Genomic DNA, 15,382 nt, shown 5'->3' with positions numbered 1-15,382 from the left:
CCCCCAAATATTCCTACAGGTCGCACAAGATCTGCCAGCAACCCTCTGATGGTTAAACTGCCGAAATCTCGGCTCTCTGCTCACCTTCACTCTTTAATTCCTCTTTTCTCCCGCCTCTGGAACAAACTCCCACACTCCCTTCAATCCCACTCCTCCCTCCAGGTCTTTAAAACAGCTGTTCACCACCATCTCTTATCTTTCCCCATCCAAAACCTTGATCTTTTCTACCCCCACTAATTCACCCCAGATCCACCTTGTTTGAAATTCCAACTTCTTTCCTGGAAGTCCCGGCAGTGTCCATATGTTTTATACCTCTCCCACCCCCCTTCCCATGCCCCCCCCCCCCAAAGCCCTCTCCCTCCCACAGATATCTCGATGTCCCTGCTCTCAGATGTTATGTTTGTGTTCCTCCCCCTCTCGCCCCATCTTGTCTACCGCTCCCCATGTTATATGTTTTATGTGTCGGTTTGTCTTTCTGTGTGATTAATGTTATCTCTTTCACGAGCCTCGACCTTGTATAAAAAATAAAAATAAAAAAGTATGCTAACTGGATGCTTTGCATTTACAGCCTGTCTGGTTGTCCACGAGCTAAAAAAGGAGGAATGAAGGTGACTGTCTTCCGAGATGACAAAGAAGACCTGGATGGCATTCGGTAAGCTGGTAATACATGTTGCTGAATGGCCAACCTTTCCTTGTCATTTTCCCCATTTTTCACTCCCCTTTTCTCAACTCCAACTTCTCTTTCATTCTTTACTCTGAAACCCTTTTCAACTTAGTTTCTTCTATCAAATCTTTCCACTTTCTTTTCTCTTGCCCTAACCATCTTGTCTCTCCCATAGAAGGTCATACAGTATAACCCCTTTCTCACCACATCTTTCAAAACTCTTTGGTCTTTTTTTCTCAGGCTTTTCCTCGAATCTGCTTCCTATCTCACCTTTTGTAACCCCTTCCAACTACTTTCAGACATACCAGCAACTCTTCTGGTGGCACATCTGACTTTCAATTATTTCTGACCTTTTGAAAGTCTTTCTGACTTTCAATGTCTGACTTTCAATTCATTCCCTCTCCTCCCCCCACCCCCCCCCCCCCCCCACCTGCCAATGATTTTCCTTTAGATTCCTTTTTCTTACTTCTGTTTCTGAAGCTCCTATTGCCTAATATTCATTTTGCTGATCATAATTAATCACTCCTCTCCTTTCTTTTAATTTCATCCACCTTGTCTTCTTATTTTATCTCTCACTTACATTGTCTTCTGGAACCTTGTTTTTAAACATCTCTCAATTCCCTCATACTAGGGCATTGCCCGTACTATATCTATATCTAAAATTATATCCCCCCCCCTCTATTTACATGAAATGGTTTGGTCCAAAGCGAACGGCTTGCGAGTACGGTGACAATCCCCCCCCTCTATTTACATGCAATGGTTTGGTCCAAAGCGAACGGCTTCCGGAGTTTGGTAAAGAAATCGCCATCGCGTGCACAAACGCGCAGGAAAGCGAATGAATCGCAAATTCGGTTTTATTAGTTTTAAAACATAGTTTAACGCCAACATAGTTTGCAAACGTGAAATAAATGAATACGCTCTCAAATGTGCCGTCCGAGGCAGAGTGTGTCCGCCACGTTCGGCACACGCGATCGTTCGCTGCTCTCTGATTGGTTGAATCGTTTTTTGGACATAGCTCGGTAAGTAATTGTCCGATTAATATGAAACCTTGAAAAGGCACATCCTCGGGTCCCCAGCAATATACCTGGCAAGTTAAAAGTATATCGGACCCGTGGTTGTCGAGAAACAGCGGTCACAGACAAACAGACGTACAAACGTACAGACAGAGATTACTGGAATTATAGATAGACTAGGGCATGCCCGTACTATATATATATCTAAAATTATATCCCCCCCCTCTATTTACATGAAATGGTTTGGTCCAAAGCGAACGGCTTGCGAGTGGTGACAATCCCCCCCCTCTATTTACATGCAATGGTTCGGTCCAAAGCGAACGGCTTCCGGAGTTTGGTAAAGAAATCGCCATCGCGTACACAAACGCGCAGGAAAGCGAATGAATCGCAAATTCGTTTTTATTAGTTGTAAAACATAGTTTAACGCCAACATAGTTTGCAAACGTGAAATAAATGAATACGCTCTCAAATGTGCCATCCGAGGCAGAGTGTGCCCGCCACGTTCGGCACACGCGATCGTTCGCTGCTCTCTGATTGGTTGAATCGTTTTTTGTACATAGCTCGGTAAGTAATTGTCCGATTAATATGAAACCTTGAAAAGGCACATCCTCGGGTCCCCAGCAATATACCTGGCAAGTTAAAAGTATATCGGACCCGTGGTTGTCGAGAAACAGCGGTCACAGACAAACAGACGTACAGACGTACAAACGTACAAACGTACAGACAGAGATTACTGGAATTATAGATAGATTATGTCTTATCTTCTTAAATCTATTTATTTGAAAAAAAATAAATGTCTGACACCCTTTCATTTGTATCTTCAAACACCACTTTTATTTGTATCTTTCTTTCATTTCCAGTATTTCGTCATTACACTTCTGCTTGTTCAACCCTTGTATACCCTATCAATTCCAATCCTTCCCCCACAAAACCTTTTCCCCTTCTTTTCAATCATGAACTGTTTTGACCCACCAGACTGCTCATTGATATATTTATTGTCCCCCGTCGCACCGCGGAGCGAAAGGGGGACTATGGTTTTCCCCTCCGTCCGTGCGTGAGTGCGTAAGCGAAGGACCGAATTCTAATTTGGTGTGTGGGTGCAACCCACGTCAAAATCCAATATGGCCGCCGCCATGTATGTCTGAACTTTGTGAGCGGAATATCTTGAAAAATAAGCGAAGTACCAACTTCTAATCTGGTGTGTGGGTGTGTCTACGCATAAGGGAGAACGCTATTGAAAATTGGGTCGCCACGTCAAAATCCAAGATGGCCGTCGCCATGTATGTCTGAACCTTGTGAGCGGAATATATTGAAAAATAAACGAACTACTAACTTCTAATCTCGTGTGTGGGTGTATCTATGCATAGGAAGAACGCTATTGAAAATTGGGTCGCCTCGTCAAAATCCAAGATGGCCGCCGCCATGTATGTCTGAACCTTGTGAGCGGAATATCTTGAAAAATAAGCGAAGTACCAACTTCTAATCTGGTGTGTGGGTGTATCCAGGCATAAGGAAGAACGCTATTGAAAATTGGGTCAACAAGTCAAAATCCAAGATGGCCGTCGCCATGTATGTCTGAACCTTGTGAGCGGAATATCTTGAAAAATAAACGAACTACTAACTTCTAATCTGGTGTGTGGGTGTATCTATGCATAGGAAGAACGCTATTTAAAATTGGGTCGCCCCGTCAAAATCCAAGATGGCCGTCGCAATGTATGTCTGAACCTTGTGAGCGGAATATCTTGAAAAATAAGCGAAGTACCAACTTCTAATCTGGTGTGTGGGTGTATCTAGGCATAAGGAAGAACGCTATTGAAAATTGGGTCGCCACGTCAATATCCAAGATGGCCGCCACCATATATATGTCTGAACCTTGTGAGCGAAATATCTTGAAAAATAAACGAACTACTAACTTCTAATCTGGTGTGTGGGTGTATCCACGCATAAGGAAGAGCACTATTGAAAATTGGGTCACCACGTCAAAATCCAAGATGGCCGCCTTGCGTCTTCCACTTTGTCAACTCGCATCACTTCACCGACGGGGGACCTAGGCATAACGCTTGTTTTCTTTATACTCGATGAAACTTCCCTGGCATTTTTATAGTCAAATTATAAACGGTTCGTCTTTGAAAATTTGATTCCATTTGTTACTTTTCATGACATTTTTAGAAGACCTCAAATTTACAGTTGAACCGATTAATCCATGGAGAAATGAGCTGTCTGATATCTGGGTTTTTTCTTCATTCATGATGACTTCTAAATATTTCTTTCCATCTTTTACACAACCATTTTGCAACCTTTTTCAACTTCAATCCTGTTGTGTTCCCTTTGTATCCACTATAGATGTAGATTAAATAAACACACAATCTTTCAACACATTACCATCCAGTGTTATCCTCAAACTCCATTTTCCCTCACATCTCCAATGCCGCTTCATCCACCTCCCTCACCCTTCATGCAAACTCTGCTACACTCAACACCACTTATCTTTCACTTCCGACCTCCCTTCTTCTCTTTTCCTTCCCTTCCTCACCATGCCTTCATATCACACCCTTGGTCTCAAACAACATACATCTTTCATCTTTCCATTTGTTTCCCTCCTTCTTTTCTTCTTTGTCGGTCTGTTTTTATCTGTCTTTCTAGACCACCACCTCTTTGCTTCTTGCCTCAGCTTGCCTCACGTTCTACTTCGTGCTCACCATTCCTTACCAGCAGTGCTCCTACCGCCATTCCACACACACAACCTCAACTTAGCCGGACCTACTCTCCATCTTCCAGTCACATTGCATTGCGACCAAATGATAACTCATCCCCACACACAGCTTTTGTTCTTATGCAACCAAACTCCACATATCTACCAATTTCTCCATAACAGATGATTTTCTTTGAAATTTCCACTTCTATACTTTATCCACAAAGCGTCATCTCATCCACTGTCCATCCTCTCTCTCTATCTCTCTCTCTTTCTTTCTTTTTCTGTTCTTCGTTCCTTCTCTCTCTCTCTCTCTCTCTCTCTCTCTCTCTCTCTCTCTCTCTCTCTCTCTCTCTCTCTCTCACTCTCACTCTCACTCTCACTCTCACTCTCACTCCCTCACTCATTCACTCACTCACTCACTCACTCACTCCCTCACTCACTCACTCCCTCACTCACTCCCTCACTCACTCTCTCTCTCACTCTCTCTCTCACTCTCTCACTCTCTCACTCTCTCACTCTCTCACTCTCTCTCTCACTCTAATTGAAGCATTTGAACTTCTGACTTGGGTCTGCTGACTGTCCAGGTCAGTGGCAAGGCTTTCCCCAGTTGGGTGATGAGTAGTGTGCAAGAAAATGTCTCACTGAGTCACACCAATTAGTCAGCAATGCGACTGCAGTAATGTTTTGCCAGGTCGAGGCAAAACCACTGCTGAGTATACTTGCAATACTTCCAGCAGTTTTTGGATAACACTCATAGTGAATAAAGTTCAGGTATCACAGGTCATCAGGTCATCTGGTCATAGATGATGGCAGTGCACCAAGTGAGAATGTGAGGGAACTACCTTCAAAAGGTGTTTCATCAGGAGGCATGATTACAATGAAGAAGGAAACTACTGCATTGTACTGCACTGCTCTGTCAATTCTTGATTTGTTTTGAACTATTACGTTTTAGACTATGATTGCTACAATATCTTAATGAACAAACTGTCGGTAGATACCCACCATGTCAGGAACATGGTAAAGGTTAATTGCCACGTTTTATTTTTATTTTTTTAGCTAATTTTCTTTTTAAGGTGGACGCTTGTCCAAGACTGAGAAAATACAAACTTACACACTTCCCCTTTGGTTGTTGTTTTAGCAATTGACAAGAGAGCTCTTTTCCACGATTCGTTTATTCGGTATGTTTGAGGCTTTCTCCCATTTTTTTCGTGTTTGTGGTGATTTATTATTAACCTCAGTGGTGATTTTATTATTAACCTCAGTGGTGATTTTATTATTAACCTCAGTGGTGATTTTATTATCAACCTCAGTGGTGATTTTATTATTAACCTCAGTGGTGATTTTATTATTAACCTCAGTGGTGATTTTATTATTAACCTCAGTGGTGATTTTATTATCAACCTCAGTGGGGATTTTATTATTAACCTCAGTGGTGATTTTATTATTAACCTCAGTGGTGATTTTATTATTAACCTCAGTGGTGATTTTATTATCAACCTCAGTGGTGATTTTATTATTAACCTCAGTGGTGATTTTATTATTAACCTCAGTGGTGATTTTATTATCAACCTCAGTGGTGATTTTATTATAAACCTTAGTGGTGATTTTATTATTAACCTCAGTGGTGATTTTATTATTAACCTCAGTGGTGATTTTATTATAAACCTCAGTGGTGATTTTATTATAAACCTTAGTGGTGATTTTATTATCAACCTCAGTGGTGATTTTATTATCAACCTCAGTGGTGATTTTATTATTAACCTCAGTGGTGATTTTATTATTAACCTCAGTGGTGATTTTATTATCAACCTCAGTGGTGATTTTATTATTAACCTCAGTGGTGATTTTATTATTAACCTCAGTGGTGATTTTATTATCAACCTCAGTGGTGATTTTATTGTCAACCTCAGTGGTGATTTTATTATTAACCTCAGTGGTGATTTTACTATCAACCTCAGTGGTGATTTTACTATCAACCTCAGTGGTGATTTTATTATCAACCTCAGTGGTGATTTTATTATTAACCTCAGTGGTGATTTTATTATTAACCTCAGTGGTGATTTTATTATCAACCTCAGTGGTGATTTTACTATCAACCTCAGTGGTGATTTTATTATTAACCTCAGTGGTGATTTTATTATTAACCTCAGTGGTGATTTTATTATCAACCTCAGTGGTGATTTTATTATCAACCTCAGTGGTGATTTTATTATAAACCTCAGTGGTGATTTTATTATTAACCTCAGTGGTGATTTTATTATCAACCTCAGTGGTGATTTTATTATCAACCTCAGTGGTGATTTTATTATCAACCTCAGTGGTGATTTTATTATCAACCTCAGTGGTGATTTTATTATCAACCTCAGTGGTGATTTTATTATTAACCTCAGTGGTGATTTTATTATCAACCTCAGTGGTGATTTTATTATCAACCTCAGTGGTGATTTTATTATTAACCTCAGTGGTGATTTTATTATCAACCTCAGTGGTGATTTTATTATCAACCTCAGTGGTGATTTTATTATCAACCTCAGTGGTGATTTTATTATCAACCTCAGTGGTGATTTTATTATAAACCTCAGTGGTGATTTTATTATTAACCTCAGTGGTGATTTTATTATCAACCTCAGTGGTGATTTTATTATCAACCTCAGTGGTGATTTTATTATCAACCTCAGTGGTGATTTTACTATCAACCTCAGTGGTGATTTTATTACCAACCTCAGTGGTGATTTTATTATTAACCTCAGTGGTGATTTTATTATAAACCTCAGTGGTGATTTTATTATAAACCTCAGTGGTGATTTTATTATTAAACTCAGTGGTGATTTTATTATTAACCTCAGTGGTGATTTTATTATTAACCTCAGTGGTGATTTTATTATTAACCTCAGTGGTGATTTTATTATTAACCTCAGTGGTGATTTTATTATAAACCTCAGTGGGGATTTTATAATCAACCTCAGTGGTGATTTTATTATTAACCTCAGTGGTGATTTTATTATAAACCTCAGTGGTGATTTTATTATAAACCTCAGTGGTGATTTTATTATTAAACTCAGTGGTGATTTTATTATTAACCTCAGTGGTGATTTTATTATAAACCTCAGTGGTGATTTTATTATTAACCTCAGTGGTGATTTTATTATAAACCTCAGTGGTGATTTTATTATAAACCTCAGTGGTGATTTTATGATGAACCTCAGTGCTGATTTTATTATCAACCTCAGTGGTGATTTTACTATCAACCTCAGTGGTGATTTTATTATTAACCTCAGTGGTGATTTTATTATCAACCTCAGTGGTGATTTTACTATCAACCTCAGTGGTGATTTTATTATTAACCTCAGTGGTGATTTTATTATTAACCTCAGTGGTGATTTTATTATTAACCTCAGTGGTGATTTTATTATTAACCTCAGTGGTGATTTTATTATTAACCTCAGTGGTGATTTTATTATCAACCTCAGTGGTGATTTTATTATCAACCTCAGTGGTGATTTTATTATCAACCTCAGTGGTGATTTTATGATAAACCTCATTGGTGATTTTATTATCAACCTCAGTGGTGATTTTATTATTAACCTCAGTGGTGATTTTATTATCAACCTCAGTGGTGATTTTATTATAAACCTCAGTGGTGATTTTATTATCAACCTCAGTGGTGATTTTATTATTAACCTCAGTGGTGATTTTATTATCAACCTCAGTGATGATTTTATGATAAACCTCAGTGGTGATTTTATTATTAACCTCAGTGGTGATTTTATTATTAACTTCAGTGGTGATTTTATTATCAACCTCAGTGGTGATTTTACTATCAACCTCAGTGGTGATTTTATTATCAACCTCAGTGATGATTTTATGATAAACCTCAGTGGTGATTTTATTATTAACCTCAGTGGTGATTTTATTATCAACCTCAGTGGTGATTTTATTATAAACCTCAGTGGTGATTTTATTATCAACCTCAGTGGTGATTTTATTATTAACCTCAGTGGTGATTTTATTATCAACCTCAGTGATGATTTTATGATAAACCTCAGTGGTGATTTTATTATTAACCACAGTGGTGATTTTATTATTAACCTCAGTGGTGATTTTATTATTAACCTCAGTGGTGATTTTATGATGAACCTCAGTGGTGATTTTATTATCAACCTCAGTGGTGACTTTATTATAAACCTCAGTGGTGATTTTATGATGAACCTCAGTGGTGATTATATTATCAACCTCAGTGGTGACTTTATTATAAACCTCAGTGGTGATTTTATTCTCAACCTCAGTGGTGATTTTATTATCAACCTCAGTGGTGATTTTATTATTAACCTCAGTGGTGATTTTATTATTAACCTCAGTGGTGATTTTATTATCACACTCAGTGGTGATTTTATTATTAACCTCAGTGGTGATTTTATTATAAACCTCAGTGGTGATTTTATTATCAACCTCAGTGGTGATTTTATTATCAACCTCAGTGGTGATTTTATTATCAACCTCAGTGGTGATTTTATTATTAACCTCAGTGGTGATTTTATTATCAACCTCAGTGGTGATTTTATTATCACACTCAGTGGTGATTTTATTATCAACCTCAGTGGTGATTTTATTATCAACCTCAGTGGTGATTTTATGATAAACCTCAGTGGTGATTTTATTATTAACCTCAGTGGTGATTTTATTATTAACCTCAGTGGTGATTTTATTATTAACCTCAGTGGTGATTTTATTATTAACCTCAGTGGTGATTTTATTATTAACCTCAGTGGTGATTTTATTATGAACCTCAGTGGTGATTTTATTATAAACCTCAGTGGTGATTTTATTATCAACCTCAGTGGTGATTTTATTATCAACCTCAGTGGTGATTTTATTATTAACCTCAGTGGTGATTTCATTATCAACCTCAGTGGTGATTTTATTATCAACCTCAGTGGTGATTTTATTAATCAACCTCAGTGGTGATTTTATTATCAACCTCAGTGGTGATTTTATGATAAACCTCAGTGGTGATTTTATGATAAACCTCAGTGGTGATTTTATTATTAACCTCAGTGGTGATTTTATTATCAACCTCAGTGGTGATTTTATTATCAACCTCAGTGGTGATTTTATTAATCAACCTCAGTGGTAATTTTATTATTAACCTCAGTGGTAATTTTATTATCAACCTCAGTGGTAATTTTATTATCAACCTCAGTGGTGATTTTATTATTAACCTCAGTGGTAATTTTATTATTAACCTCAGTGGTGATTTTATGATAAACCTCAGTGGTGATTTTATTATCACACTCAGTGGTGATTTTATTATTAACCTCAGTGGTGATTTTATTATTAACCTCAGTGGTGATTATATTATCAACCTCAGTGGTGATTTTATTATTAACCTCAGTGGTGATTTTATTATTAACCTCAGTGGTGATTTTATTATCAACCTCAGTGGTGATTTTATTATAAACCTCAGTGGTGATTTTATTATTAACCTCAGTGGTGATTTTATTATTAACCTCAGTGGTGATTTTATTATCAACCTTAGTGGTGATTTTATTATCAACCTCAGTGGTGATTTTATTATTAACCTCAGTGGTGATTTTATTATTAACCTCAGTGGTGATTTTATTATTAACCTCAGTGGTGATTTTATTATCAACCTCAGTGGTGATTTTATTATCAACCTCAGTGGTGATTTTATTATCAACCTCAGTGGTGATTTTATTATCAACCTCAGTGGTGATTTTATTATCAACCTCAGTAGTGATTTTATTATAAACCTCAGTGGTGATTTTATTATCAACCTCAGTGGTGATTTTATTATTAACCTCAGTGGTGATTTTATTATCAACCTCAGTGGTGATTTTATTATCAACCTCAGTGGTGATTTTATTATAAACCTCAGTGGTGATTTTATTATTAACCTCAATGGTGATTTTATTATTAACCTCAGTGGTGATTTTATTATTAACCTCAGTGGTGATTTTATTATTAACCTCAGTGGTGATTTTATTATCAACCTCAGTGGTGATTTTATTATCAACCTCAGTGGTGATTTTATTATTAACCTCAGTGGTGATTTTATTATCAACCTCAGTGGTGATTTTATTATCAACCTCAGTGGTGATTTTATTATCAACCTCAGTGGTGATTTTATTATCAACCTCAGTGGTGATTTTATTATCAACCTAAGTGGTGATTTATTATTAACCTCAGTGGTGATTTTATTATTAACCTCAGTGGTGATTTTATTATTAACCTCAGTGGTGATTTTATTATTAACCTCAGTGGTGATTTTATTATCAACCTCAGTGGTGATTTTATTGTCAACCTCAGTGGTGATTTTATTATCATCCTCAGTGGTGATTTTATTATCAACCTCAGTGGTGATTTTATTATCAACCTCAGTGGTGATTTTATTATCAACCTCAGTGGTGATTTTATTATCAACCTCAGTGGTGATTTTATTATCAACCTCAGTGGTGATTTTATTATTAACCTCAGTGGTGATTTTATTATTAACCTCAGTGGTGATTTTATTTTTAACCTCAGTGGTGATTTTATTATGAACCTAAGTGGTGATTTTATTATCAACATCAGTGGTGATTTTATTATTAACCTCAGGGGTGATTTTATTATTAACCTCAGTGGTGATTTTATTATTAACCTCAGTGGTGATTTTATTATTAACCTCAGTGGTGATTTTATTATAAACCTCAGTGGTGATTTTATTATTAACCTCAGTGGTGATTTTATTATCAACCTCAGTCGTGATTTTATTATCAATCTCAGTGGTGATTTTATTATCAACCTCAGTGGTGATTTTATTATTAACCTCAGTGGTGATTTTATTATTAACCTCAGTGGTGATTTTATTATTAACCTCAGTGGTGATTTTATTATTAACCTCAGTGGTGATTTTATTATCAACCTCAGTGGTGATTTTATTATTAACCTCAGTGGTGATTTTATTATCAACCTCAGTGGTGATTTTATTATCAACCTCAGTGGTGATTTTATTGTCAACCTCAGTGGTGATTTTATTATTAACCTCAGTGGTGATTTTATTATAAACCTCAGTGGTGATTTTATTATCAACCTCAGTGGGGATTTTATTATAAACCTCAGTGGTGATTTTATTATCAACCTCAGTGGTGATTTTATTATTAACCTCAGTGGTGATTTTATTATTAACCTCAGTGGTGATTTTATTATTAACCTCAGTGGTGATTTTATTATTAACCTCAGTGGTGATTTTATTATAAACCTCAGTGGTGATTTTATTATAAACCTCAGTGGTGATTTTAATATTAACCTCAGTGGTGATTTTATTATTAACCTCAGTGGTGATTTTATTATCAACCTCAGTGATGATTTTATGATAAACCTCAGTGGTGATTTTATTATTAACCTCAGTGGTGATTTTATTATTAACCTCAGTGGTGATTTTATTATTAACCTCAGTGGTGATTTTATTATCACACTAAGTGGTGATTTTATTATTAACCTCAGTGGTGATTTTATTATTAACCTCAGTGGTGATTTTATGATGAACCTCAGTGGTGATTTTATTATCACACTCAGTGGTGATTTTATTATTAACCTCAGTGGTGATTTTATTATTAACCTCAGTGGTGATTTTATTATCAACCTCAGTGGTGATTTTATTATTAACCTCAGTGGTGATTTTATTATCAACCTCAGTGGGGATTTTATTATAAGCCTCAGTGGTGATTTTATTAACAACCTCAGTGGTGATTTTATTATTAACCTCAGTGGTGATTTTATTATTAACCTCAGTGGTGATTTTATTATTAACCTCAGTGGTGATTTTATTATTAACCTCAGTGGTGATTTTATTATAAACCTCAGTGGTGATTTTATTATAAACCTCAGTGGTGATTTTAATATTAACCTCAGTGGTGATTTTATTATTAACCTCAGTGGTGATTATATTATTAACCTCAGTGGTGATTTTATTATTAACCTCAGTGGTGATTTTATTATTAACCTCAGTGGTGATTTTATTATTAACCTCAGTGGTGATTTTATTATTAACCTCAGTGGTGATTTTATTATCAACCTCAGAAGTGATTTTATTATCAACCTCAGAGGTGATTTTATTATCAACCTCAGTGTTGATTTTATTATCAACCTCAGTGGTGATTTTATGATAAACCTCAGTGGTGATTTTATTATTAACCTCAGTGGTGATTTTATTATCAACCTCAGTGGTGATTTTATTATCAACCTCAGTGGTGATTTTATTATCAACCTCAGTGGTGATTTTATTATTAACCTCAGTGGTGATTTTATTATTAACCTCAGTGGTGATTTTATTATTAACCTCAGTGGTGATTTTATTATCAACCTCAGTGGTGATTTTATTATTAACCTCAGTGGTGATTTTATTATAAACCTCAGTGGTGATTTTATTGTTAACCTCAGTGGTGATTTTATTATCAACCTTAGTGGTGATTTTATTATTAACCTCAGTGGTGATTTTATTATCAACCTCAGTGGTGATTTTATTATCAACCTCAGTGGTGATTTTATTCTTAACCTCAGTGGTGATTTTATTATTAACCTCAGTGGTGATTTTATTATCAACCTCAGTGGTGATTTTATTATTAACCTCAGTGGTGATTTTATGATAAACCTCAGTGGTGATTTTTTAATTAACCTCAGTGGTGATTTTATTATCAACCTCAGTGGTGATTTTATTATCAACCTTAGTGGTGATTTTATTATTAACCTCAGTGGTGATTTTATTATCAACCTCAGTGGTGATTTTATTATTAACCTCAGTGGTGATTTTATTATCAACCTCAGTGGTGATTTTATTATCAATCTCAGTGGTGATTTTATTATCAACCTCAGTGGTGATTTTATTATCAACCTCAGTGGTGATTTTATTATTAACCTCAGTGGTGATTTTATGATAAACCTCAGTGGTGATTTTATTATCAACCTCAGTGGTGATTTTATTATTAACCTCAGTGGTGATTTTATTATCAACCTCAGTGGTGATTTTATTATCAACCTCAGTGGTGATTTTATTATCAACCTCAGTGGTGATTTTATTATTAACCTCAGTGGTGATTTTATTATAAACCTCAGTGGTGATTTTATTATCAACCTCAGTGGGGATTTTATTATTAACCTCAGTGGTGATTTTATTATAAACCTCAGTGGTGATTTATTATCACCTCAGTGGTGATTTTATTATTAACCTCAGTGGTGATTTATTATTAACCTCAGTGGTGATTTTATTATTAACCTCAGTTGTGATTTTATTATTAACCTCAGTGGTGATTTTATTATTAACCTCAGTGGTGATTTTATTATCAACCTCAGTGGTGATTTTATTATCAACCTCAGTGGTGATTTTATTATCAACCTCAGTGGTGATTTTATTATTAACCTCAGTGGTGATTTTATTATTAACCTCAGTGGTGATTTTATTATTAACCTCAGTGGTGATTTTATTATCAACCGCAGTGGTGATTTTGTTGTCAATGTCAGTGGTGATTTTATTATCAACCTCAGTGGTGATTTTATTATCAACCTCAGTGGTGATTTTATTATTAACCTCAGTGGTGATTTTATTATTGACCTCACGGGTGATTTTATCAGCCTCAGTGGTGATTTTATTATTGACCTCATGGGTGATTTTATTATCAGCCTCAGTGGTGATTTTATTATTGACCTCACGGGTGATTTTATTATCAGCCTCAGTGGTGATTTTATTATCAACATCAGTGGTGATTTTATTTTCAACCTCAGTGGTGATTTTATGATAAACCTCAGTGGTGATTTTATGATAAACCTCAGTGGTGATTTTATTATCAACCTCAGTGGTGATTTTATTATTAACCTCAGTGGTGATTTTATTATTAACCTCAGTGGTGATTTTATTATTAACCTCAGTGGTGATTTTATTATCAACCGCAGTGGTGATTTTGTTGTCAATGTCAGTGGTGATTTTATTATCAACCTCAGTGGTGATTTTATTATCAACCTCAGTGGTGATTTTATTATTAACCTCAGTGGTGATTTTATTATTGACCTCACGGGTGATTTTATCAGCCTCAGTGGTGATTTTATTATTGACCTCATGGGTGATTTTATTATCAGCCTCAGTGGTGATTTTATTATTGACCTCACGGGTGATTTTATTATCAGCCTCAGTGGTGATTTTATTATCAACATCAGTGGTGATTTTATTTTCAACCTCAGTGGTGATTTTATTATCAACCTCAGTGGTGATTTTATTATCAACCTCAGTGGTGATTTTATTATCAACCTCAGTGGTGATTTTATTATCAACCTCAGTGGTGATTTTATTGTCAACCTCAGTGCTGATTTTATTATCAACCTCAGTGGTGATTTTATTATCGACCTCAGGGGTGATTTTATTATAAACCTTAGGGGTGATTTTATTATCAACCTCAGTGGTGATTTTATTATCAACCTCAGTGGTGATTTTATTATTAACCTCAGTGGTGATTTTATTGTGTGGAGGGGGGAGGAAGGGGGGGAGGGGGAGGGGGGAGGGACCCGGCAGAAGTACCCGGCATTGCCGGGCGGGGGAGGGGAGGGGAACGGGGGCGGAGGGGAGAAGAGGGGGGGAGGGGAGAAGGGTGGGGGGGAGGGGGAAAAGGGAGGGGGAGGGGAGAAGGGGAGGGGGTAGGGTGGAGGGGGTAGGGTGGAGGGGGAGGACGGAGGGGGGAGGGGGATGGGGGAGGGAGAGGGGTAGGGGGAGGTAGAGGGGGAGGGGGAGGGGGAAAAGAAGGGGGAGGTGGAGGGGGAAAAGGAGGGGAAGGGGGAGGGGAGGGGGAGGGGGAAAAGGGAGGGGAAGGGGGGAGGGGAAAAGGGAGGGGGAGGGGGAAAAGGGAGGGGGAGGGGGAAAAGGGAGGGGGAGGGGGAAAAGGGAGGGGAGAAGGGGAGGGGGAGGGGAGAAGGGGAGGGGTAGGGTGGAGGGGGGTAGGGTGGAGGGGGAAGGGAGGGGGAGGACGG

The 15,382-nt window shown here is 37.0% G+C and overlaps 1 protein-coding gene across 4 annotated transcripts in view; it reads left to right on the top strand.

The window, feature by feature from the left end:
* LOC137421785 (myelin transcription factor 1-like protein) overlaps nt 1-15,382 on the top strand; it is a 253,738-nt gene that overhangs the window by 168,663 nt on the left and 69,693 nt on the right. For all 4 annotated transcript variants that reach the window (XM_068108183.2, XM_068108181.2, XM_068108184.2 and 1 more), the window contains exon 17: nt 569-652. In XM_068108183.2, coding sequence (XP_067964284.2) covers nt 569-652 — 84 coding nt within the window. The remainder of the gene's footprint in view (nt 1-568; nt 653-15,382) is intronic.

This window comes from Myxine glutinosa, chromosome 2, assembly GCF_964187855.1.
Source record: "Myxine glutinosa chromosome 2, kmMyxGlut1.1, whole genome shotgun sequence".
Classification (NCBI taxonomy): Eukaryota; Metazoa; Chordata; class Myxini; order Myxiniformes; family Myxinidae; genus Myxine; species Myxine glutinosa.
The sequence above is the reverse complement of the archived record's forward strand: the minus strand, read 5'-3'. Positions and strand labels throughout refer to the sequence as shown.